This window comes from Podarcis pityusensis, assembly GCF_964106645.2.
Source record: "Podarcis pityusensis genome assembly, chromosome: 3".
Classification (NCBI taxonomy): domain Eukaryota; kingdom Metazoa; phylum Chordata; class Lepidosauria; order Squamata; family Lacertidae; genus Podarcis; species Podarcis pityusensis.
In genome coordinates this window covers 1,333,342-1,357,402 of record NC_138026.1, presented here as the reverse complement: position 1 = coordinate 1,357,402, position 24,061 = coordinate 1,333,342, and the positions used below count along the sequence as shown (strand labels likewise).

The following is a 24,061-nucleotide window of genomic DNA, read 5'->3' as shown; positions in this document are numbered from 1 at the left end:
TGCTCGTGGCCCGCCGCCGCGCGGGACCAGCCTCTTGCCTGCCCGGGATCTGGCCCGCGAAGCTCCGGGGCCTCTGGGGGCCCGAGCCTCGCCCGGGACGCGAAGGAGGTCGGGGGGGAGGGAGGGAGGCGGGCGGCGAAGCCCCACGGGGGGGAGGCCCCCTCTTTCCTCTGAGCGCACCTGCGCGGTGAAGGAGGACCCCCCCCTCGGGCTCCGCCTCTTCGCCTGGCCAAGTTCGCGTCCCGCGCTTGACTGCGGGAGAAGCTCGCGAAACCAGGAAGCGAGGAAAGCGGAGGAAAGTTCGCAGCCAGTCTTGAAGGCGTGCAAAGGCTGGGATGCTGAACAGAGAAGACAGGGTGTCCCCCCCCCCCCGCCCTGCACAGGGACGCAGCAGCCCCCCCCCCCGTCTCATCCTGGAGGGAGGCAGTTTGCCCCGCTCCTCTCTTTTTTCTTTCTTGTAAAGGAAAGCTCAGAGTCTGGGCCCCTGCCTGGCTGGGGGTGCCTTTTCCAGAAGTGTCCTTGGGCGTAGCCGGGGGGGGCAGGGAGGAGCTGCCCCCCAATCAATACAAATCTGAGGTTCTGCCCCCCCCCAACAAAAACCCTGGCTACACCCATGGAAGTGTCACCGCATGCCAGGTTCACGGGGGGGGGGGGGGTGGCGCTGTGCTTTATGGCACCTTTTCTCCCATCTTGTCTCTTAGCTTCATGCGTTCGAATCCGGCCCCCTTTTGCCTGGCACAGTGACTCCTGTATAGAAAGAAGCAGAGAGGCTGCGATGGGAGAAGGTGGTGGATGCCCAATACAAAAAGGGAATTCATGCTGCAGGATGGGGGGCAGCATTCCTATTAAGTGCTGGGTGAGCATATCAGACGACACAACGATTCTTCAGACAGCTCTTGTTTATTCACAGGCCAGAACAGAACTGAACTGAAGGGTTGAGCCAGCCTGTTTATATAGAGCTCCACTACAATGCAACAGTAACCATTTTCTGTAACTATCCAATCACTGAATGTCACTTTCAATTCCTTATTTGCATATGTGGACCTGAGTGAAAACTATATACAGTATCCCCATGCTGGCCCAGGGTGAGAACTTCAGGACATAACACCTCTCCTCACCGAGATAAGGCGTTAGTTACAATTGTAGTGGTTTCCTTATATACAGCACTACACGTAATGGTTCAATTAGGCACAAAAGCATATCGGTTACATTTCACATTTCATACGAGTGAGGTCCAGTGACTCCCACTACAGTGGCTGGCACCCAAGGAATGAGCCCCATAAAGTTCCGGGCAAAGACCTGGTTTCCTGGAACAAAGGACTGTGGCGCGTTGGCACAGCCTGGGGGTTCGGCCACGGCAAAGTCTGGGTGCAGCCGGTCGAGCAAGGACCTGAGGCGGCGGCCCATAAGCAGTTCAGCAGGACTCCGCCCTGTGGCCGCATGAGGGGTGATGTGTTGCACGAACAAGTATTAGGCGACCCGCTCGTGCCAGTCTCCCTGGTCCAGGTGCGCCAGTGGATGCCCAGTCCCAAAAGGTACTGCATGGCGGATGCCCAGTCCCAAAAGGTACCGCTCAAAAGTGCCTGAGGTGAACTGCGGTCCGTTGTTGGAGACGAGGACATCAGGACACCCATGCGTCGCAAAGAGGCCTCGCAGCACCCGGATGACGGCCTCGATAGTGGTGGAGGGCATCAGGGCCACCTCCAGCCATTTGGAATAGGCGTCCACCCCTACCATAAAGGTCCAGCCGCGAAAGGGGCCGGCCAGATCGATGTGCACCCTCGACCAGGGTGTCTTTGGCGTCTCCCAGGTGCGTCCCTTAGCTGCCGGTGGCGCAGGCCTTGATTCTTGGCACGCTTGACAGGTGGAAACCCAGGCAGTGATGGCATCGTCCATGTTAGGCCACCAGACGTAACACCGAGCCAACGCCTTCATTTTGACGATTCCTGGGTGGCCAATGTGCAGAGCCTCAAGGACGCGTTGGCAGAGTCTTTGGGGAACCACGACTCGGTCTCCCCACAGCAGACAGCCGTGATGAGCCAAGAGTTCGTGTTGTCTGGTTGCAAACGGCTGGAACTCTGATGCAAAAGGCCCTTGTGGCCACCCCCTCCACACCCAGTTGAGCACACGGCTGATGGTACGATCCTGGGCAGATGCGGAGGCCACAGTGGCAGCCGATACAGGTGCTGCCGGAAGTTCCTCAATGAGGAGGAGTGATGAAGCAGGAGCCGGGTCTTCCACAAACGCTGGAAGAGGGCAACGGCTGAGGGCGTCGGCATGGCCCATCGATTTCCCTGGGCGATGGACGAGCTGGTAGTGGTAGGCAGCCAGGAAAACAGTCCATCGCAACATGCGCAGCGAGAGGAATGGTGGAGTTGGATGATCACTGGTGAGGAGGCCCAGGAGCGGCTTGTGGTCGGTGATGAGGTCGAAAGTCCTGCCATTTAGGTATTCATGGAATCTCTTCACTCCAGCCAAAGTACCAGTGCCTCCTTGTTGAGCTGGCTTTAATTCCGTTCAGTCAGAGATAGCGTCCTGGAAAAGTAGGCGAGCGGTGCTTCTCTTCAGTCTGGAAAACGGTGACTAAGGACAGCGCCAATGCCAAAAGGTGAAGCGTCACAGGCAAGGACCAGCGGCCTGGCTTCACTGTGCTGTACCAGCACACTGTCTGATGAAAGGAGAGCCTTGACCGCGTTGAAGGCCGCCATCTCCCGATGACCCCAGGACCAAGGCGTCTTTGTGCTGAGGAGTCGGTGAAGAGGCTCAGCCACCATGGCTTTGTGGGGCAGGAACATGTTATAAAAGTTCAGCAGTCCCAGGAACGCCTGCAACTCCATCTTGTTCTTTGGGATGGGGCCCGCTGGATAGCGCGGATCTTGGATGTGGTCAGGTGAAGGCCGGAGGCGTCGATAAGATAGCCCAGGAACTCCACCTGTGGAACGGCGATCTGGCACTTCCCCCTCTTTACCTTGAGCCCGGCCTCCTGGAACCTGGTCAGCATGGCGCGGAGGCGCTCAAACAGCTGCTAGTGTGAGTTTGCGGACACCAAGACGTCATCAAAATTTGGCACCACGCCTGGAAGCCCTTGCAGAAGACGCTCCATAAGGCTTTGGAAGATGCCAGGAGCCACACTCACCCCGAACTACTAACAGCGGCAACGGAATGCCCCTTAGTGGGTGACGATCGTCTGGGCTTCAGCAGTGGCATTATCGACGGGCAGTTGTTGATAGGCTTAGGCTTGGGCAAGGTCCAGCTTAGTGAAGACCTTACCCTCACCCAGGGAATGCAGCAGGTGGTGGACAACAGGAACCGGGTAAGCGTGCTACTGAAGTGCCTTGTTGATCGTGCACTTGTAGTCGGCGCAGATTCTCACCGACCTGTTCGGCTTGACAGGCATGACAATGGGGGTTTCCCACTTGGCATGGTCAACCGGCTCCAAAACTCCTCGGGCGATCAGCTTGTCCAGTTGTTCATCCACCTTAGCCTTAAGAGCAAACAGAACCCAGCGTGGCTTTAGCTTGATGGAGGCGACTTGTGGGTCAAGGCTAAAGGAGATGGGCGTACCTGTATATTGACCCAAAGTGCCGTCAAAAACCTCGGTAAAGTCTTTGATCAGACCCTCAGTCTCTGTGTTAGAGATGCAGTTGATGCCGGTGACTGCCCTGCCAAGGACATCATACTCACGGACATCTATGGATGTTGGTGATCTAACACTAAGTAAAAGCGAAATGAAAGACGTGCCATGGTCAGATCACTTCCTGGTGCAACTGGACTTATCCATGACCCTTCCCCTCTGCAGGGAGGTGGGACTGATTTGGATGTCTGCCACTTAGTGGATCCAAATGGTTTCCAGAGAGTGATAGGGGATGTTTTATCCCGTGTTGATGGCCTTTCAGCTGATTCCCTGTTGACCCGCTGGAATGCAGAGTTAACCAGGGCTGTCTGGCTCCGAAGCGCCCTCTCCTATTGCATGGAGCCCGGACAGCCCCATGGTTTTCGCCGGAGCTGAGGGCAATGAAACAATCCCTGAGACGGCTAGAGTGCCGGTGGCGGAAAACTCATTCTGAATTGGACCAGACACGGGTTAGAGCTCAGCCTTGAGCCTACCAAGTGGTGATAGCGACGGCAAAGAGGACTTTCTTCTCCGCCTCTATTGCAATTTAACGGAACCACCTTTGCCACTGGGGCCTGGTAAAGACCCCAAGATCTCCTGCAACGATTTTTGCAGATAAAGTCGTTCAGATTCAGAAAGAGGTAGACTCCACCGTGGGAGCAAGGCAGGGGTGGGAGAGTGCTAGAGTCCTGCCTAGTTGAGTTGCATGGAATCAATTACAATCTGTTACCTCTGAGGATGTGGACAGGCTGCTTGTACGAGTGAAACCAACCATCTGTCTCCTTGTTCCTTGCCCATCGTGGCTAATAAAAGCAAGCCAGGAAGGGCTGGGCGATGGGCTTTGCTGGGTGGTGAATGCTTCTCTCTGTGAGGGAGCCTTCCCAGGCCCGCTGAAAGAGGCGGTTATTAAACCGCTTCTTAAAAAAAAATCTTTAGACCTGCCCAATATGGCCAACTATTGCCCAGTCTCAAATCTTCCATTCTTGGGCAAGGTGATTGAGCGAGCGGTTGCTGAACAACTCCAGGCACGCCTGGAAGAAGCGGACCATTTGGATCCCTTCCAGTCGGGATTCAGGTTTCACCATGGGACTGAAACTGCCTTGGTCATGCTGGTTGATGATCTCCGGCGGGCTAGGGACAAAGGTGAAAGCTGTTTCCCAGTTCTGCTGGAGCTCTCAGCAGCCTTTGATCCCATCGACCATGACATCCTTCTGGAACGTCTAGAGGAGCTAGGAGCTGGGCGCACTGTTATACAGTGGTTCTGCTCCTTCCTCCTGGGCCGTGTCCAGAAAGTGGTGGTAGAGGATGAGTGTTCAGACCCCTGGGTTCTCACTTGTAGGCTCCCTCAGGGTTCTGTCCTCTCCCCCATGCTTTTCAACATCTACATGCAGCTGCTGGGAGAGATCACCGGGGGTTTGGGCTGGATATGCAGTATGCAGATGACACCCAGCTCTACCTCTCTTTCAAATCAGAACCAGTGAAGGCAAGTGAAGGTCCTGTGTGAGTGTCTGGAGGTGGTTAGAGGATGGATGGCGGCTAACAGATTGAGGTTGAATCCTGACAAGACAGAAGCACTGTTCTGGGGGGACAGGAGGTGGGTGGGTGTGGAGGACTCCCTGGTCCTGAATGGGGTAACTGTGTCCCTGAAGCACCAGGTGCGCAGCCTGGGAGTCATTTTGGACTCACAGCTGTTCATGGAGACACAGGTCAATTCTGTGCCCAGGGCAGCTGTCTATCAGCTCCATCTGGTACGCAGGATGAGACCCTACCTGCCTGTGGACTGTCTGGCCAGAGTGGTGCAAGCTCTAGTCATCTCCCGCTTGGACTACTGCAATGCGCTCTACGTGGGGCTACCTTTGAAGGTGACCCGGAAACTACAACTAATCCAGAATGCGGCAGCTAGACTGGTGACTGGGATGGCCGCTGAGACCACATAACACTGGTCTAGAAAGACCTGCATTGGCTCCCAGTACATTTCCGAGCACAATTCAAAGTGCTGGTGCTGACCTTTAAAGCCCTAAATGGCCTCAGCCCAGTATACCTGAAGGAGTGTCTCCACCCCCATCAATCATTGAGGTCCAACACTGAGGGCCTTCTGGCAGTTCCCTCCCTGTGAAAAGGGAGGTTACAAGGAACCAGGTAGAGGGCCTTCTCAGTAGTGACGCCTGCCCTGTGGAACACCCTCCCATCAGATGTCAAAGAAATAAACAACTATCTGACACTTAGAAGACATCTGAAGGCAGACCTGTTTAGGGAAGCCTTTGATATCTTTTTTTTTTTTTTAATGTATTTTTAATCTCTTGTTGGAAGCCGCCCAGAGTGGCTGGGGAAACCCAGCCAGATGGGCAGGGTATAAGAAAGAAAGAAAGAAAGAAAGAAAGAAAGAAAGAAAGAAAGAAAGAAAGCTTGGTGGATGGGACAACTCCCAGATACATCTTTGTGACTACACTGGCTAGGAGTGCCGTTTACCACCTTTGTCTGGTACGGTATATGCCAGCTACAGTTTCATCTGGATTGTGCATGGGCAACCTCAAGGCTGGATTAATGCAAAGTGTTCTACATGGGGCTGAACCTTGGCCTTGCCTCGAAGCTCCAGCTAGCCGACAATATGGAACACCTCTGCTAAAACATCTGTACTGCCTGCCTATATGCAACCAGGCCAGGCTAAAGGTTTCTATATATAAAGCCCTGAACAACTGGGGTCCAGCTGCATCTAATGCAGTGTTAAGTAACTGTCATGTCAACTTGAGCAATGGGACTTTTCCCTCCCACTAAGTCTGTTCTGCATTCCCCCCTAACCTGCCAGAGTAGCTTTGGGGAGGGCACAAGCCAGGCAGATTCCTTAAGGTAAAGTAAGCATATTTTTCTCAATGAATCCGGGGACACTTTAAATAAATAAATAAATACTACACGTTCGGGATGTTGATGTTGCGGTGATGGCAGTGGCAGAGGGGCAGCTGCTGCCTTGACCTCAACCACCACGTTTCCCCTTCCTCCGAGGCTTCTATTTCCTTTCTCCATGAGCCTGGGCAGCCCCTGAGTTGTTGGTTCTTTGGTGGTGGTGGGGAAGCGGTGCGGTAGGTCAGGCATGGAAGGCAGAGAAGGAGGGCCAAGAGCATCAGCAAGGCTCAGGCAGCCCAATGCCTCCCTTCCCATTGGAGCAGCCCCAATCCCATTCCTACTTGCATGCAAGCAGGAGGGGGTGGGGACCCCTCAGCTGGGAAGGGAGGCTTCCCGTTTCCTGAGAGATCCTTGCCCCTTCCTGCTTGCACGCAAGCTCTGATAGACAGCGTGAAGCCTCCCTTCACAGCTGAGAGATCCCCGCCCCACTCCTGCTTGCACACAAGTAGGAGTTGTGAGGCTGCTCCGATAGGCAGCATGAAGCCTCCCTTCACAGCTTAGTTGCTGGGGTCAGAGAAGGTGGAGGCAGCCCGGAAGTTGCGTCTTTGAGCCCTGCACCACCATCATATGGGGACTTCCGAGCAGCTCCTGAATCCAGCCAGAGCCAACTGCTCCGGGCTGCTGAGACTGCCGCTGCTGCATTTCCCAGGGACATTTGATGAAATCCAGGGACATTCTGGGGATGGAATTTGTCCGAGGACTTATTCGCAAATCTGGGGACTGTCCCCGGGAAACGGGGACGTCTGGTGACCCTACCTTAAGGGCCAGCTGAGCTCATACATCCCAGCTAAGTCACTGAAATCAGTGCTATCATTCCACCCCCCCCCCCCCATGACTCAGAAGCTCAACTGGCTTCAACTAAAAGTAGAGCATTTAGTGTCCCTGTATTGCAGAGTGTTGGACTAGACAACACCTGGGATCCCTTCCAACTCCACAATTCTTTGGTTCTATGGTCCCATGTTGTGGAGTACTCTTCCAGCAGAGATTCTGCAGGCCATCTTAGCTGCTAGCTTTCAGGCATCTCTTAAACATTTTTATGCCAAAAGAGCAAATTATTAAGTTGTTTAAACTTTTTCAAGAAGAATTGGTCATTTTTATAATTATTTTCTAGTTTTTACGGTATTTGATGTTTGGTTCTACTTGATATTTTATATGAAGGTGTGGTCTTTAAATATTTGTATAAATAAATAAGTACATTATTAATCTCCTTTTTGTCCCATAGCACACTTTTGTCATCCAAAGGTCCAGCTGGTTTCCTGCTTCTAATTTATCTAAGGTTTTTTTTTTGTTTGTTTTTTACTGTTGATCTTAATATTTTTAGTGTTGTGCTTCTCAGATTTTTGTCCTTGTTACTGTTGCATCTCTTATTGTCTGCAATTACCTGCAGTTCTTTTGTTCTCATTTGGACAAAACTTCCATTTTCTTAAAGGAAGCTTTGTTGCCTCTAATAGCATCCTTTTGTGTTCTTTCACTGCATGGAGGCACCTCCCATCTTAGACCCAAAACTGAAGGTTTAGATAGGACTAGATATATTGGAAGGGGAAATGATTAGATAGTGTTGAATGTAACTTGTTCCCTGCTCCGCAAAGGCTGCCAAGCCATTGCCTTCTGTAAGTCAACATAAGCCGTGTAGTTAAGCAGGGCATATGGGGATCCTGTTTGAAAAGGAAGCTTACTTGGAAGACTAACTTGTGGATCCTGAATTGCAAATCACTGGTACTGTTCACTGAATGATGCTTGACATTCAAGTGAGCAATGAAATATTGCCTAGTCAACTTAGCTCACCAGCCTTGCATTATCTGACCCATGCCAATTGTTCTGTGTGATGTGCAATATGATTACTGTAGCCCCCCACAAACAACAACAACAACATATACTCTTTCGTAAGATTTCATTGCAGCAAAGAGTGTATTCCAATAAGGTAAATATCCAGAAACACACAATATATTTTTACCAGACAAACAAAGCCAATAGAAATTAAAATACATGTGAAGACTACAGAAGTGGAATAAAAAAGAGGTGCTCTTGTTGGAGAAAATCAGTTAGACACAGAAGGTGGCACATCAGGACGTCGAGTTTGAACAATTTTGGGCTTGGGTGAATTGTTTGGGTCTCCCTCTTCTGCTGCATCCGTGTCACAGACATGCACCACGACACTTGGGGTGGACTCTGTACCTGCGTGCAGCTCGTATTTCTCACCTGCAAGCAAAGACAAACATTTAGACTAAATGCTATTTAGCATCATAGAGCCCCACTAGAATACATTACTGCTCAACTGGACAGTCAAGAGGGGCGTCACGGTTGGAATAAGACCTAGGAGACCAGGGTTCAAATCCCCACTGAGCCATGGAGCTCATTGTGTGACCTTGGATCACTCGCTGCCTCTCAGCCTAACCTACCTCACAGGGTTGTTGTGGGAATTAAATGAGGAGGGTGAGAATCAAATGAAAAGGTAGGATATAAATGCGAAAATGGCATGAATGGATTTTGGACATTGACTCATGATGCCACTATTGTTTAAGTATCCCATTTGGGACACAAACTGTAATTGAACATGCTTTTGCCTAACTTCTCCCCAGGGGGCAGTGTGTGATTGTTTAGTTTGTGGAGGAGCATTTTGCACGAATGCACTTACCATATTTGGCTGTAAACTGGCAACCAGTTCAAGTGGCCTTTGTGCTGTTCCATGTACGTGCGTTTTCTCCTTCACTGTAAAAGTCTTTAGAAGAGAGAGCGCGCTTGGGCAATACGAGAGATGCCTGCTCTGTGTACCTGCTGCGCAATACTAGGTTGCCTTTTGTACTTTATAGTATGACTTTCTGCACAAGCAGAGATCATTCCCAAACAGAAAAAGAAAGAGGCAGCTCTCAGTGCAGCAGATGGGAGGAAACTTGATTAGCAAGCTTTGCCGACAGTGTCTATAAATCTATCTTCCTGATGAGTTTTATCACAGTGCCTATATTAAATTTGAAATTTAAGAATATCTTGGGATTCCTATCTACTAATTCATGTGTAATAAAACATTAATGGGCTTGTTGACAGGATAAAATACAAAGGGAGAAATTACAAGTGCTTATTTTCCTGCAGGCATCAGTTGATTTGAGATGACTGTTGGTCAGCTCCAAGGCCTTGGTGGTCATTGCCTGCTGCTCTGCAACAAAGGTCCACACATGCACAGCAAATTGTTTGAGTCTGTGGACATAGTTGTCTACCCCCAAGATACAATACCTTTATACTGAGATTCATTTTGTTTTAACAGTTGCAATCCTAACCCTATTTACCTGGGAGAAAGCCCCACTGAATTCAACAGGACTTAACTTCTAAATAGAATGGTTAGAATTGCTCTGCAAGTTGGTTCATTACTTGGCCATCACATCCTCTTAGTTGTTAATTAAGCGCACAAACACCTATGTATTTGAGGATATGTCATAGAATACAGTAGATGGGAAGAAAGGTGGCCATATGTTTCTTAGCAGAAAGAACTGTGCCCTCCTCCAGAACACAACAGCCCATCTCCTCAACTTCTCCAGTGGTCATTCAGACAGCAGCCATGAGTTGATCTTATGCATAGATCACTGGGCTGCTTGCTGAAGGTGTTTAGCATGGTTGCATTGCTCCATTTATTTGTGTAGGTGCATGGAAGGATTCCAGAAGAGGCACAGCTAATCATAAAAGATCCTGCTGGTGGTTCTAGTCACAATCATGCCATGCAATAGAGTACAGAACATGGTGCCTCAAAACCTGAGCTTTTGGGGGTTTTTAAGCCACCTTTCTAGTTGTCCTTGGTTGTGAAAAAATGTGGATATAGGTAGAAATGCTATAGATCTCAGACCAAGTCAAGGTCTCATGGAGAAATACGGTCAGTGGTTACTTCTCTTGAAAACTGCAGCATGCAGCCATACATCACGTTTTTCATTTAGATAAGAAAAACTCATGAAATGCAGGTATTAAGTTCTGTGATGCTGTACATGTTTCAGAACTACTCTCAGAACAAGAAGTAGGAAAACTTATGTCCTTGGAATACACAGAAAATGTCATCAAGCTGAAACTGAAGCTATCCATATAGATTTCTTACAATACCTACCCAAGATTTGCACACAAGTGATTAAAAAGAGAACTTTGGTGAACTTAACGATAGAATTTAGGTATTCATGTCTCTATTGGCTCAGTTCATCTTCTCTTCTTAAACTCAAATACCTGAAATTTCAGAAGACCTACCTGATTCCCGTTTAGAAACTGCATAAAGGAGGTCATAGTTAGCAGCAGGTGTTGCATCGTTCATTGGGTGCCAACCTACAGGAGGAGAGGCTGGAGGAGAGATAAGAAACTGCTTTGATGGCTGGGGTGGAGCCAAATGCAGTTTGTCCCCTTCGATCTCAGATCTCCGGACCTTTACATGGATGAAAGAAAGAGTCTCACTAAAGAAGAGAAGACAGCGCTTTGGCAATAAGTGCTAGCAATGCAGTATATACTGCCATTTTCAGAATATCATTGATATTGAATTTTGCTGGGCTGCTACCAGCTGAGTTTGTTGGCACCCAATGACCATTAAGTGGACCCACTTCTCAGAAGTTCATTGCATAAAATGTGGGGGGGGGGGGGAGGGAAACATCACATTTGGTGAGAAGTCTCCCTGGAAGCTGAGAAATGTAGTAGTGAGATGTCCAGTTTGTCCCACTGTCCTTTTTTACTTCTTTCTACATGTCTGATCTCTTCCAGCCACCTCCCTTATCTGCCCATCATTTCCCCCTGTCTCTGTCCTGAATGTAAACAGGAGCCTAGGATTTTCTTTGGTTATCCTATACTCCAGTTATGGCAGCTGGAAGGTATTGAATCAAGATTAAGTCCTGCTGTGGTCTTGAAGATACACTGACATATGATACTAGTTAAGTCAGCATAACATTATACAAGGGTAATTTCATAATAATAAATGATAAAATAATTCATTTATTATTTCTTTCCCTCCCTCTTCAGCCAATATGCCCATGAACCATTTACAACGTGGAAAATAAAACAGTACAATATAAACATAGAAATGTAAAGCACAATAATGAACATTGACTGAAAGCAGTACGATCCAACACATTGTGCTCCCTTGGTGCACTTTTGGTGCACTCCCTGCACCAAAACGGTTCTCCATCAGAGATGAATCATGGTTAAAATGATTTCTGTTATGGTTGGTATCTGAAGAGATGGGAAATAGGTGGTAGACTTCTAGCAGTCACTGGGTTGTGTGTTTAACTATAAGTTTAACCATCACCCCCAGTTGTGTCAAGGTTTCTGTGTATGAAATGTTCATTTAATAAATATTTTTCAAGGCTCTGGAGGTGAAATATTTATTAAAAGATAGGTGTGCATGCTTGAATCTACTATAGAGAAAATTAAACCTTCTTAACCTTAGTAGGGATTAAAGGGATTTTTAAAATCCTTTCTTTAAATAAGAATTACTTGTAAGATCTTGAAGACAGTTATGCAATAGTGCACTTTATTTACCTCAGTTATACAGCTACATTATGTTTAAATCTTATATAGAGAGTGTCTACATCATGAACTGCAATGACGATACTCCTGCAGCCTTACTACTTACACTCTTGAACTCTTCAAAATACTTGGAATGTAATGAAAAACATTATGATTAACATGGATACTAGTTAATTTACAACATAAGCAAAAATATGTACCTCATCACTCTTGGTTGTTATTGTTGATGTTGTTTTTCTATGGAACAAAATCTGAATAAGGTGTATATGAAAAAGCAGCTTCATATTGTTCTAAGACTTCATTTCTGCAAGTCAAAATTTATTAAAACACCAATAGAATATTCTAGGTATGATTCAATATGCTTGTGCTAAACATTCTGTCAGGGAGAGGCAAACGGGAAAAGATGAAAGGACAGAAACCAACAGTTATAGAGAGCCTAAAGAGATTATCAGCAGCTTGTCATCTGACAGTCAGTCTGACGTAGAGGGGGAGGAGGATGAGCCTGGGACAAGTCAGGCTGTACACAGAGGAAGTAAGGGGAGGAGTTTTCGCAGAATTGCATGCTGGATGCGGAAAAGGAGGAAGTAACATCAGAGGGAGCAACTGCGCTCAAGGGGAAGGAGGTTAATGGAAATGCCGGAGATGTACGTTTGAACTTTGTCAAATAAATCAATTGTTTGGAACTGGCTGGGAGCCCGGAGTCTTATCTATGGCCAGCTGGACAGCACTAAGCCTCTGACACATTCCATTCAGCACCCCAAGCAAGCACCCAGCAATGCTGTGCATTGCACTTTCACAGGATACCTGCAAGTTTCAGTTGTTCAAAGGTGTATACAGAGAGCAATCTTATACATGCATGCCAAGTTCAATGGAGCACAATCTTAAGGATGCAACCCAAAACATGCCTACTCAGAAGTAAGGCCTACTGAATCCAACAGGGCCCGCTGCTGGGTAAGTGAGTGTAGCCAGTTCCTTGACCTGATGATGTGTGGTCTCACATGTTCATATTCAAATTGGTTGCCAGGGGTAGAATGTGAGAGAATAAGGTTGCATGTGCTCTCTCTCTCTCTCTCTCTCACACACACACACACCATGACCCTCACAGATTATATGAGACTCTATTGCCAATCTACTATTGCACAGCATGAAACAAATGTAACTAAAACATATGAGCTCATCCACAGACTACATACCAGCTCAAAAAAACATGTAACATACACATTATGTAGTGTATTATCAAGGGACTAAATATTTGTAAAGTCTTTACACAGGTTAAGTACATTAGGAAGGCTGGAATTAGTTCTTTGCTATATGAGAAGCTGCAGCACCATGCCAGATGTCTTGAAGCTCAACCATTATCTACTGAGAAACCATGTTTTGCTGGTGAGAGGAACATAGATGTAAGGAGTTGTTTCGGCCAAACTAGTAGAGATAAGGCTCCAGGCACACAGCCATTTCTGTCTTGTTGATTTAATACTAAAAGTTCAAAACAGTTACAAGAGTTCAAACAAACGCGTCCATGTTTCAGTCAATCAGATGTCTCGACTGAATATTTGTGACGTCCTTTTCCCCAGCATGCCCATCGGTGCAGGGCACGCCTCCTATTTCCTTTGTTCTGTGAGTAGCTAGTTCCAGGGACTGGTTGCCCCCTCCCTATTTCCTCTTCTGAGTCAGAAGACAAACTGCTAATGAGCTCTTTCGGCTCTCGATAATTGCTTCTCTCCCCCCCCCCCCCCGTCTCTCTAGCTGTCTCCCTTTCCCTGACAATAGACCACTCAACCAAATAATGCACTGATTATCTTGGTCCAAACTACCCAGGCTTTGGGTGGTGGCATTTTTGTTTTGTTTTCTTTTCTTTTGCAGCTTAGCAAACCTATCCCCTCATGCTTTTTATCCAAATTTATTACACATTCATTCTCATTAGTTTGTGGAGTGGTTAGGAATTTTCCCCTCAAGCGACTATTAATCCTTGCTTCCCAGTGCATCCTTACATCATTTGCCTTATTGAGTTTGCTTCACAAGAGCTCCAAATCAACTTTAATTGCACAGCCTGAAGCAGGGGTGGACTGTACTAATTCCTTTCGTAATCTGTCACCCTGTGCCAGGCCAAAGTTTGGTGCCCCCAAATGGATCTTCTCAATATTGGATATTCTCAATTTTGTGGTCCCCTCATCTTAGTGCTCTGTGCGGGGGAACCCCCTGCATCTCCCTAAATCCAGCGCTGCCTGAAGTTCCCAGTGTGTGGCCAAATCCCACTTGGAAGGAGCAACACCCTGGAAGAGCCCAAGCTTCCTTCCTTCCTACTCCCTCCTTGTCTCTTTTCCTTTTGTGTTATGTCTCTTAGATTGTGAGCCTGAGGGCAGGGGCTGTCTTCTCAGTGATATTTATGAGCAGCTCTGGGAGCCTTTTCCCACAGTACAGTGGGATGAAAAAGCATTGCACAGCCCAGACACAGAGGTCCAGCTCTGAGGGCCTTCTGGCAGTTCCCTCACTGCGAGAACCAGGCAGAGAGCCTTCTTAGCATTGGCGCCCTCCCTGTGGAACACCCTCCCGTTAGATGTCAAGGAAATAACTGTATGACTTTTAGAAGACACCTGAAGGAAGCCCTGTATAGGGAAGCTTTTTAATATTTGATGTTTTACTGTGTTTTAAATATTTTGTTGGGAGCTGCCCAGAGTGGCTTGAACTTACTGTTTAGCCCTGCAGATTACCTCACTGTTATTATCATTATTGCATTATTCTTATTTGCAACGGATACAACTGAACAGAATTCAACATATGATATATACATGTGAAACATGTTCATCCTAGAGACTGTCAGCTGCATCCCATCGCTCACAGAGGGGAAGAGCGTGGAGAGACAGGAGGAGGTAATTAGGCAGGAATGCAGAATGACAGACGAGCAGCCTAGTTGCAGTAGAAGCCCGAGCTCCAAGAACATGGAGAAGGAAGGGGGGAGTTCAAGGGGGAAGACACAGACTGACAGTTTAAGCTCGGATTCAGAGGGAGGGCCACTGGAAATAGCCCATCCCATGACACGCAGGCAAGCAAGAATTAATGAGAGGTGTGAACAGGAATGGAAGCAAAAGTGGGGCTTTAAATGGGGGAAGAGGAAGGGGCAGAACTCAGACCCGGCAACAGCTAATTTGGAAGCAGACGCTGAGTGACTGAGCTCCAGAGTGATTTGTGTGTTTTGAGCAATAAACCTGAGTTCATTGCTGCTGGAGTTGTCTCGCTTCTGTAGGAGAGACCCAACCATTACAGAGACATTGCAAAGTATAGTTTTAACTTCTTCCCTCAGAACAGTGTTTCATGAAGTTCTGTTCTGGCATGGACAGCTGATTTGGGGTTCTTAAAGAAAAATTCAACCTCAGTTGGCTACATACTCCCCTTGGCTAGCATATTACAAGCAGCTAAAAGGCAGACTCTTCAAATTTTCTGTGTTGTTCCCATCACCTACCAGCACAGTTAAGGGTGTCCTAGACTCATTCATTGTGAGGTCTTTCACACAATAAAAACATTTACATGAATATAGCAAAATTTATACTTCCAGCCACTGGCACAAAGCTGCAGTCAGTGCAGCCAAAGCCTTCATGAAAGAAGTTCCTGTTTAGGTGGTATCTGGTCACAAGTAACTAATGGAAGAAAAAAAGAAGATCATGCTGTTGATAATCTTCAGAGTCCAATTCTCTAAATTGGAAGAGAATTTAATTCAAGCCAAAGGGAGACATATATTAAAGATTTACAACCTCCTCCTCAATTGGGAAGTAAAAGAGGAGGAGGTGAAAGCTGTCATGATAAGTTGGGCCCAAGATATTGGACACAATATATACATGAATGAATGGGAAAGACTGTGGAAAGAGGACATCAGATTCACTGCATGTTATAATATTAAGAGAAAATGTGATGAAGATGTTATACAGATGGTACCTAACCCCAGCCAAACTGGCCAAGATGTATAAGAACAGTTCAGAGGTTTGTTGGAGGTGTAAAAATGGGGTAGGAACATTTATGCACATGTGGTGGGGGTGTAAGAGAATAAGAGTATTCTGGGATAGTATATATAATGAACTTTAAAAGATACTCAAGCTCTCATTCAAAAAAAAAACCTCTGAGGCCTTCCTATTAGGAATTATGTTTATAGAAATCAAGAGAAATCTTAGATCTCTTTTCATGTACGCAACCACAGTGGCTAGGATTTTAATAGCAAAGAATTGGAAAAGTGATATCATCCCCACAAAAACTGACTGGCAAGCAAAAATGATAGAATATTTACAACTAGCAGGGATGACAGGGAGATTAAGAGGAAATTCAGTACAGAAAGTTAATAAAGATTGGATAATGTTTAAAGAAAATAGAGGTGTATTTCAAGACCTGATCCATTTCCAAATTAATGCTGGTGACCAAGAACTGAAATGTCACTATGATAAATTTACTGTTTTATTTTTTTAAAATGTGACATATATGTTCCCTCAAATCCAAAAAGAAATTGTTGATCAATGCAGGGCTATTATCAAAGATGACCTTATAGAAGACGCAAAGAAGGCGTCTGCTGTCAGCATACTGACTGATGAGGCAGCTATCAATATATCAGGGAAGGAGAAGTTGTCCATTGGCTTGCGCTTCTTTGAACAACAAGAAAATAGAGTTTGTGGGTTTTGTAGCGCTCCCTGTCCTTGATGCCATTACAATTGCAACAGCGATAGACAAGTTCCTGGAGGAAGAAGGAGCCGGAGAAATGTGTAGGCCAGAGTTACGACGGGTGTTCAGCTATGGCTGGCAAGGTCGGTGGCATGCAAATAATTTTAAGAAACAAGTATGAGAAAGCTATGTTTTTCCATTATGCATCTCACAAACTTAATCTTGTATTGAATGACTTGAACAATGTTCCAGAAATACGCAACACCATCTCCACTATCAAGGATATCATAAGGTTCTTCAGAGAGTCAGTGTTGAGAAGAAAATATGCCCCAAACATTCCACTCCTCCGTGAGATGCGGTGGTCCCAAAAGTACAAAATTATTGCCATTTTCAAAGAGCATTTTGTGAGCATCATTGAAAGGTTGGTGAGATTATCACCAGAAAGAAATGACAACATGTGGAAATCGGTATTACAGATACATTCTGCTGCCACCAAAGCTCAATTCATCATTGCTGTCGCTCCGATAGCCAAGTATTCTGTCTTATTGGAACTTGTGGTAAATGCTCTAAAAACCTGGACCTGCTCCAATGTTCAGAGTGCATCAAACAGATTCTTGGAGTGATGACAACTCACCGCAGTGATGCAGTGCAAGTTGCTACAGAGCTCATTTAGGATACCTACAAGATGGCCAAGGAATTTGGAGTGGACTTGAGAGTGTCGAGATTTGTTAGAAGACAGCAACATGGCTCCAACCCTCCAACGTCCAGCCCTTTAGAGTACTGGAAGAGATCCCTAATAATTATTTACTTGGACTCCTCAGTGTCTTCATTGGAGCAACAAATGGAGCAGGTGAACAGCATTCACTGGTTGGCCTCTGTTATTTTCTCCCACTGATAGGGAACCCACATAAGGACTCTCTCCGGACTCTAGGATACCCCATATGGGAAAAGGAGCAGTTTTTTCTTCTAACAAAGTGCACGTTCATAAGCAAAATACCCCAAATCTCTCATGGGTGGCTGGGGGCTTGGACACGCATGTGGGTTCAGACACATACTGTAACAGTACTAAAAGCAATAATTATTACTTGATGGGTCTTTTTATTGCATTTTTATGTGGTTGCACATCTCCCCAGATGCACAAACTTGTTTGCATTTTTGTATTTACTGCTCCAGTAAGCTTTATATGAGAAGTGTTTCCATGTCCCAGCAGGGCTGATTGTGGTATAAACAGAACAAAAGATTAGGGTATTGATCAGATCAGATCAATTAAATTTTCCATAGTTTCTTGTGCAGTCATGTATTGCCTTTACAGAGGTCACAAGCTCTTTTGCCCCACACATTGCAAAGAAAATTAAACCTTGCTATGGGAGCTAAAATTCAGAATAAACATATCAAACTAAAAACAAAGCAAGCCTTCAACTACAGGCACGTTAATTGTAGTGCCATTTATATTAATGGGTGGAGGCCCTCAAGACAATGCAGACATTACATTAGAAGAAAGGATGGCCAAAATGCAAGTGGCTCATTCTGATTTCCTACCTCAGGCATATTATTATTATTATTATTATTATTATTATTATTATGAAGAAGAGTGATACTGTAGTTTCTAAATAGTGAAGACACTTCCACTCTGGCTGGATACAAGATTTGGAAACAGGGAAGCAGAGTCAGGCCTGTTTATTTTGAAAAATGGAGCCTTTGTGGAAAGCAATCTATTGGCTGCATTGTGCTTCTTCATTTATTTATTTATCTTCTTTATTGTATTTATTGTATTATTTATTTCATAACATTTATACATCGCTTGATTGTAGAGGACCTCAGAGCAGTTTACAAAAGATAAAATAGTAAAATCAAGAAATATTCACAAACATAATTTAAAACATACAAAAGTTAAAATATTAAAACTGATTAAAATTACCTCAATTTCCTAAGCATCTGAGTAGGCTTGTCTAAAGAAGAATGTCTAAAGATGAAGCAGGTACCAAAAGGAGGGCAGGGAATGCGCCTGCGTGATGTCAAAGGCAGGGAGTTCCAGCCTAGCTGCTGCCTCACGAAATGATTGAGTTTTTACAAATGTGGAATGGGGATTATGTATCACCTGCAGTAGCGCCAATTCTGCCGACTGAAGCAGTAAAATGGACACAATGTAAAATGGAGGCAATCCCACAAACAAAGAATTACAGAGCACCAAAGAACCTGGACAAACTTGCAGAGCCAGCTCTCATCCCTGTTTTTGCCCTCTGCTTGTCCACCCTAAAGGAAGCCCAAAGCAACATACAGAAACAGATGCTCTAGCAAAAGGCAAATGCTATGAAACAATAATCAATGCAGTTAATGATCAATACAAATGCCAAAAAACAATCAGTAAGTAACAGGGGGAAAATAAAATAACCCTGCTCCAGCAGTCCATGAACAAAACCATTTGGCTGTAAAGTAAAATTAGACACATCTACCCGAGAGTCAGCTGAAGCCAAGGGAAGAGCAAGCCACAACCAACTAATGCAGTAAAAAACTGCGATACGGTGGACCACCACAAAACGAAGCTTTCTAATGTCAAACTTGCCTTCTCATCACAGTTTAATACATTGTCAAAAAACACCTGGAGGCAGCCCACCCTACTCTCCTGTCCGACAGATGTGCCTCTGTGAGGGGTGTGTCTGCATAGCACAGTCTGGAGCAGGCTCAGGAGCGGCCAGCGACACAGGTGCTCCAGGCTGTGGGGGAAGCCATTGGCCGGGCTTGATGTTCCAGGCAAAAGGAGAGAGAAAGGAAAGGGGGCGGGGGAGAGAAAATGGAACGGATGTGTGGATGTGAGGGTGGAGGGGAAAGGAAAGAAACAGTGTGAGGCAGTCATTTTAAGGTATGTGTTTGTGTGTTACTGAGACACTTAGCTTGAACTCTGCACGTGCCCTGGAACAGGGGCAACCAATGTGCCTCCTTCCAGATGTTGCTGGACAATTCCCATCGTCCTTGACCATTGGTCATTTTGGCTGGGGTTGATGGGAGTGGGGGTCCTGCAGCTTCTGGAGGGGCCCACACTGGCTCACCCTGCCTTGGAGTTTGGCCGGGCTCTGCTTGTTACTAGTCTCAGAACTGCAGCTCAGATTCCACTGGAAAGTTTTAAAGAGACAGATTCTAAACTTCATGCTTCCTCTGCTGTGGCATCTTGTAACCAAGCAACTATTTTAGCTTCCGTAAGATCTGCTTTGGCAGCTGCCAAAGTTTAAGCCAAATTTCTACTTCTGTTGTACATAATGTGATAAGTACATAAGATTTTTGAATATCATTTTTTGTAATTATTGTTAATTGTTTTTATCCTCTGTTGTATGCTATGGTGAAAATATTAAAGACTGGCTTACACACTCCCTGTACTGTGCAGCACCCACAGGATGTGAATATGCCAACAACCTTTTTCTTTTTGCCTCTTTTTCCATCACAAAATTTGGGATGTGGGGCACAACATATGCTACATTAAGGATTCATTTACATATTTACCTTTTTGGCCCAAAGAGGTGAACAGTATATCAATTCAAAGAAGGGTGCAATAAAAGTACAATAAATGCAGTGACAATCTTCAAAATAATATAAAATAGTAAAAATCGCAAGATACCCCATAGTGGTCTACTTACTCCACGAACAAGCCCAAATACGATGGTGACCACCCACGGGGGGGGGGGGGGGGCGGGCTGTCACACTCACTCACGCCCTCAGCCCTGTGTCCCCTCTCGCTGCATCAGGGATGCTTCATCGGTCCAAATTATGCCATTTGCAACTATTCTTTAAATGAAGGCTTATCTCACTGCCTTTTAAAATTATACATTTTCACAAAATTGATCTTTATTTTTAGGATTGCTTTTTTGGCAGCTCAAGAAAAAAAGGGAAATTATATTTAAGTTGCTCATGGTTCAATCACCTGGGTTAAACAGAAAACCTTTACAATTGATAATTTTTAGTCAAAGTTACGGGTTTTTCCAAGTGAGTGTTCCAGGTGCTTAGAACAGTTGGCATACTGGAAGAAAATCCAGAGAACCCACTCTCCTGGACTCACATGGCATTTACTATTCATTTCCTTATCATACTGTCCAAAAAATGCAGAGTAAACAAAGATAATTTTGTTTATGCTAACAGACTGGTAGAAGAACAAGGACATTTTGCTAAGAAATCAGCTTTCCATTAAGATGCAATTTTTTTTTTGTTACTATCACAAAGGTAATTCAAAAGCTATGTTTTTAAAAGCTCATACTAAGGAACAGCCCCATATTCTCGTCATATAAACAGACCTACGCGCTCCGTTGTTGTGCTTAGAATGCCAGCATCTTATCTGCTTTATCGCAGCCCTTCAATAACTCCCATTGCCCTCCGTCCCCTCTCCCCCGGAGGGGCAGGTCCGTACCTTCACATCTTGGCTGGTAAAAACCTCAAGGTCCAGAGCGCAGGCAGCCAGAGAGGCGGCCGCACAGTCCATGCCCCCCCTCCCCCAGTGTCAGTCTGGAAGGAGCTTCGCAGCCTCGGAGCTGATGCCTCCTAATTGCTCCTGATGCTCCTTCAGGGCTGAAGGCTGCCGCTTTAAAGTGGAGGAAACAAATTCTCGCCTGAGCTGTTTCTAGCCTCCAACACAACTTCCAGCTATGCAAGCACTGCTGTTCCATTTCGCATTGCAATTACATCACCACAAGGACTGACACAAGCTACCTCACCCCCAACTCGCACGTTTTATCAACTCCAGTCAGCACACTGAAGCAAACAGAATATGATTACAATAAACCCAGACTAAATCAATGTAGGCAGCACAGGCTGGCAACGGAATCATCATAGTTTGTGTTGGCAAAACATGAACGTCCTCCAAGGCATTTTGCTTTTCTGGATACTCACTAGAACCCTCAGCCATTGTTAAAAGGCAACATCCCATCCTTTCTCCCAGCCACAACCTGTGATGCAGCAACGCTGCTACTGATCCCCCTTTGATAGGGTTGTCAGTTGCCACCACTTTCCCTCAACATAATTCCTGTGTCTTTAATAGCTGCATGAAATTCAGCAATTCCCCCCTCCTCCCCCCATGCTTGGAACATATTCATCTCCCTGCAACATAGCAATTAAAGTTGAACCAGAATTAATGGTGGCAGAATAATGGTACACAGAAGACAAATCTCCATAAGCACAGACCCCACGAGTCCTCCCTAACCCTCTTCCAGGTTCTCTGCCAGGTGGCCAACGTGGCTGACCAGGAGAATCTGAAAGAGCCAGTGGTGACAGATGAGAGCTCTTCAGCAATATGGTTGGAAGGTCCTACGATAATGCCAAAAGTTTCTCTGCTATCATGGAGAATAAGAGAGGTGGGCATTGCACTGAATGCTTGTAAAGCAGGGCCATGCCTCAGATCAATTACCCTCTTCTACAAACTTGCCCCCAGGAAGCTGCTACTGCAAAAGACAGGCTCACCTCAGACCAGGCAGGCTCCCGTCACAGGCTGCTCTGCGACTCTGGGTAGAGGAAACCATTGGCTCAGGGAGACAACGTGAGCTACTACCTGGATGCCTTCCCGGATGGCCTTGTAGCCCATGTAGCTCTGTAGTCTGAGGTTGAGGCCGGGCACTTGCAACAGGACCAGCCGCTCTGTACAGCTTGCAACAGATACAAAGGACGCCACTCCACTCACTCCTTTTTCTTCCTTACTTCCACTTTGCACACCTGCCCTTCTTTTTCCCCCTGGTCACTTTCCCAGGCAGTCTCTGAAGAGTTCCTGAGAGGTGGGCCTTTCCAGGGATGTGGGTCTGCCATCTTTACTCTGCTTCTGTGTGTTCCAATTGAGCGTTTTTCTTCTCCCCTCCTCGCCTGAGCCTGCACTGGATGTGGCAATGTAGTGGCAGCGTATCTCTGATCCTGGTGTTATAGAAGTATAGGATTGCTCTGTATGCTATGGCCAAATCCAGTACTTTCTAGGCTAGAAAACATTAATTTTCACAGCAAATAAACAGCAGTGTTTATATCCAGTCATGTACTTCCATCATAAATTTTACTAAATTGATGACTGAGCCTTTTCATAGCCTGTCTCTAGTCTTGGAAAAAACAAACAACCCAGCTCCTCTAGAAATACTAGGAATTTAATTATTAGGTTTTAGGATTTACAGTAGAATATAGGATATTTCATACACACACACACACACACACACACATGCTGCAGGCTTTGTCTTTTGAAAGCAAGACTCATTTGACTTGCAAAGTCCATCATTCTATACCTTAGTTGCCCTTGAATTTGGTAATAGAATTGTTGGGTTGAAAATCACGACAGACGAGTGGCAGGTGTCATATGAGAGGCGTCTCTCCGGGGCGAGCCCCGGGAACTCTCTTTTATTGAATATTACAAACATTGCCACAGGTGTGCTTGTGGCTGATTGGTTGATACAAACACAAAGCATCTTGTTGCTGATTGGTTAACATGGGTACAAGGCGGGAATTACATATGAGCATTTATCACTGATAGATCAAAGGATGAGAAATGGAGCTGGAACTAGACAGGCATGAAACCTCCTAATTAAATTATAACTAAAGATTAATATTGAGAGAACATAACATGAAAGAATACAACAATCACGTTCCGTAGATGTGGTCAGCAAAGCATTAAGAACAGGTCAGGGTACACTGTTTCATGAACTCAATGGGAACTGTTCAGAACATTCTCAGACTCTTGTGCAGAAGCAGAGAAAAGATTATGAGCGAGACTTCCCAGAATGCAAGAGAAAAGAAGCAATAGTTCTCATAGTAAGACTTTATGCCACAGTTATGTGCAGTAAGAGAACTGCAGAAAGAGAACTTCCCTTCATCTCCCCCTTTCTTTTCTTGTTTGCGAGGCGTTCTGGGTAAATAAGGCAAAAATACTTCGGGATACGTGGTGTGCCAGCGCATGCCCAAAATAAGTTCGCCAGGGTCGATGGGACAAAAATACTTCAGGATACGTGGTTTGCCAGCGCATGCCCAAAATAAATCCACCCACATCTCCCCTAAAGGTTGCTGTTGGTGTTGCCATTTCGCAAAGTAGGCAGCAAGGAGTTTACTGGGTGGTTGAGGGGGAGAGAGAAGCCGAGAGAAAAGACTTATGAGGCTAGGAACGCATTGAAGGAAACAGCATAGCAAAATAAGTATACAAATTATGACAATAGCATATTGAAAAAGACTACGAAGCCAAGTAAGGTTAGGCAACCAAGCGGTAAGCACTGGGTGAAAGAATCCCAGAGGCCAGAAAATCCAACGTCCTGTTTAATGTGATGTGTAAGATTTTGCAAATGAGAGATTTGGCTTTGAATGGCTCTAGAATTGTCAATAATATTGAAACAACACATGTCATTCACTTGTTCACAGCCGTAATGATGAAGCATGAGCAAATAGTGATAGCAGCACGATTTCGTAAAAGTCCATTATATAGTTCAC

The 24,061-nt window shown here is 45.9% G+C and overlaps 1 protein-coding gene and 1 long non-coding RNA gene across 3 annotated transcripts in view; one reads left to right on the top strand and one right to left on the bottom strand.

The window, feature by feature from the left end:
• The window catches only part of LOC308472536, a 188,134-nt gene that overhangs the window by 21,253 nt on the left and 142,820 nt on the right, over positions 1-24,061 (top strand). The window lies entirely within an intron of this gene.
• CYP39A1 (cytochrome P450 family 39 subfamily A member 1) overlaps positions 8,389-24,061 on the bottom strand; it is a 77,332-nt gene continuing 61,659 nt past the window's right edge. For both annotated transcript variants that reach the window (XM_080997430.1, XM_080997432.1), the window contains 2 exons: positions 10,733-10,904; positions 8,389-8,713 (listed from right to left, as the gene is read on the bottom strand). In XM_080997430.1, the coding sequence (XP_080853556.1) occupies positions 8,553-8,713; positions 10,733-10,904 (333 nt within the window). In that variant the 3' untranslated portion in view covers positions 8,389-8,552. The remainder of the gene's footprint in view (positions 8,714-10,732; positions 10,905-24,061) is intronic.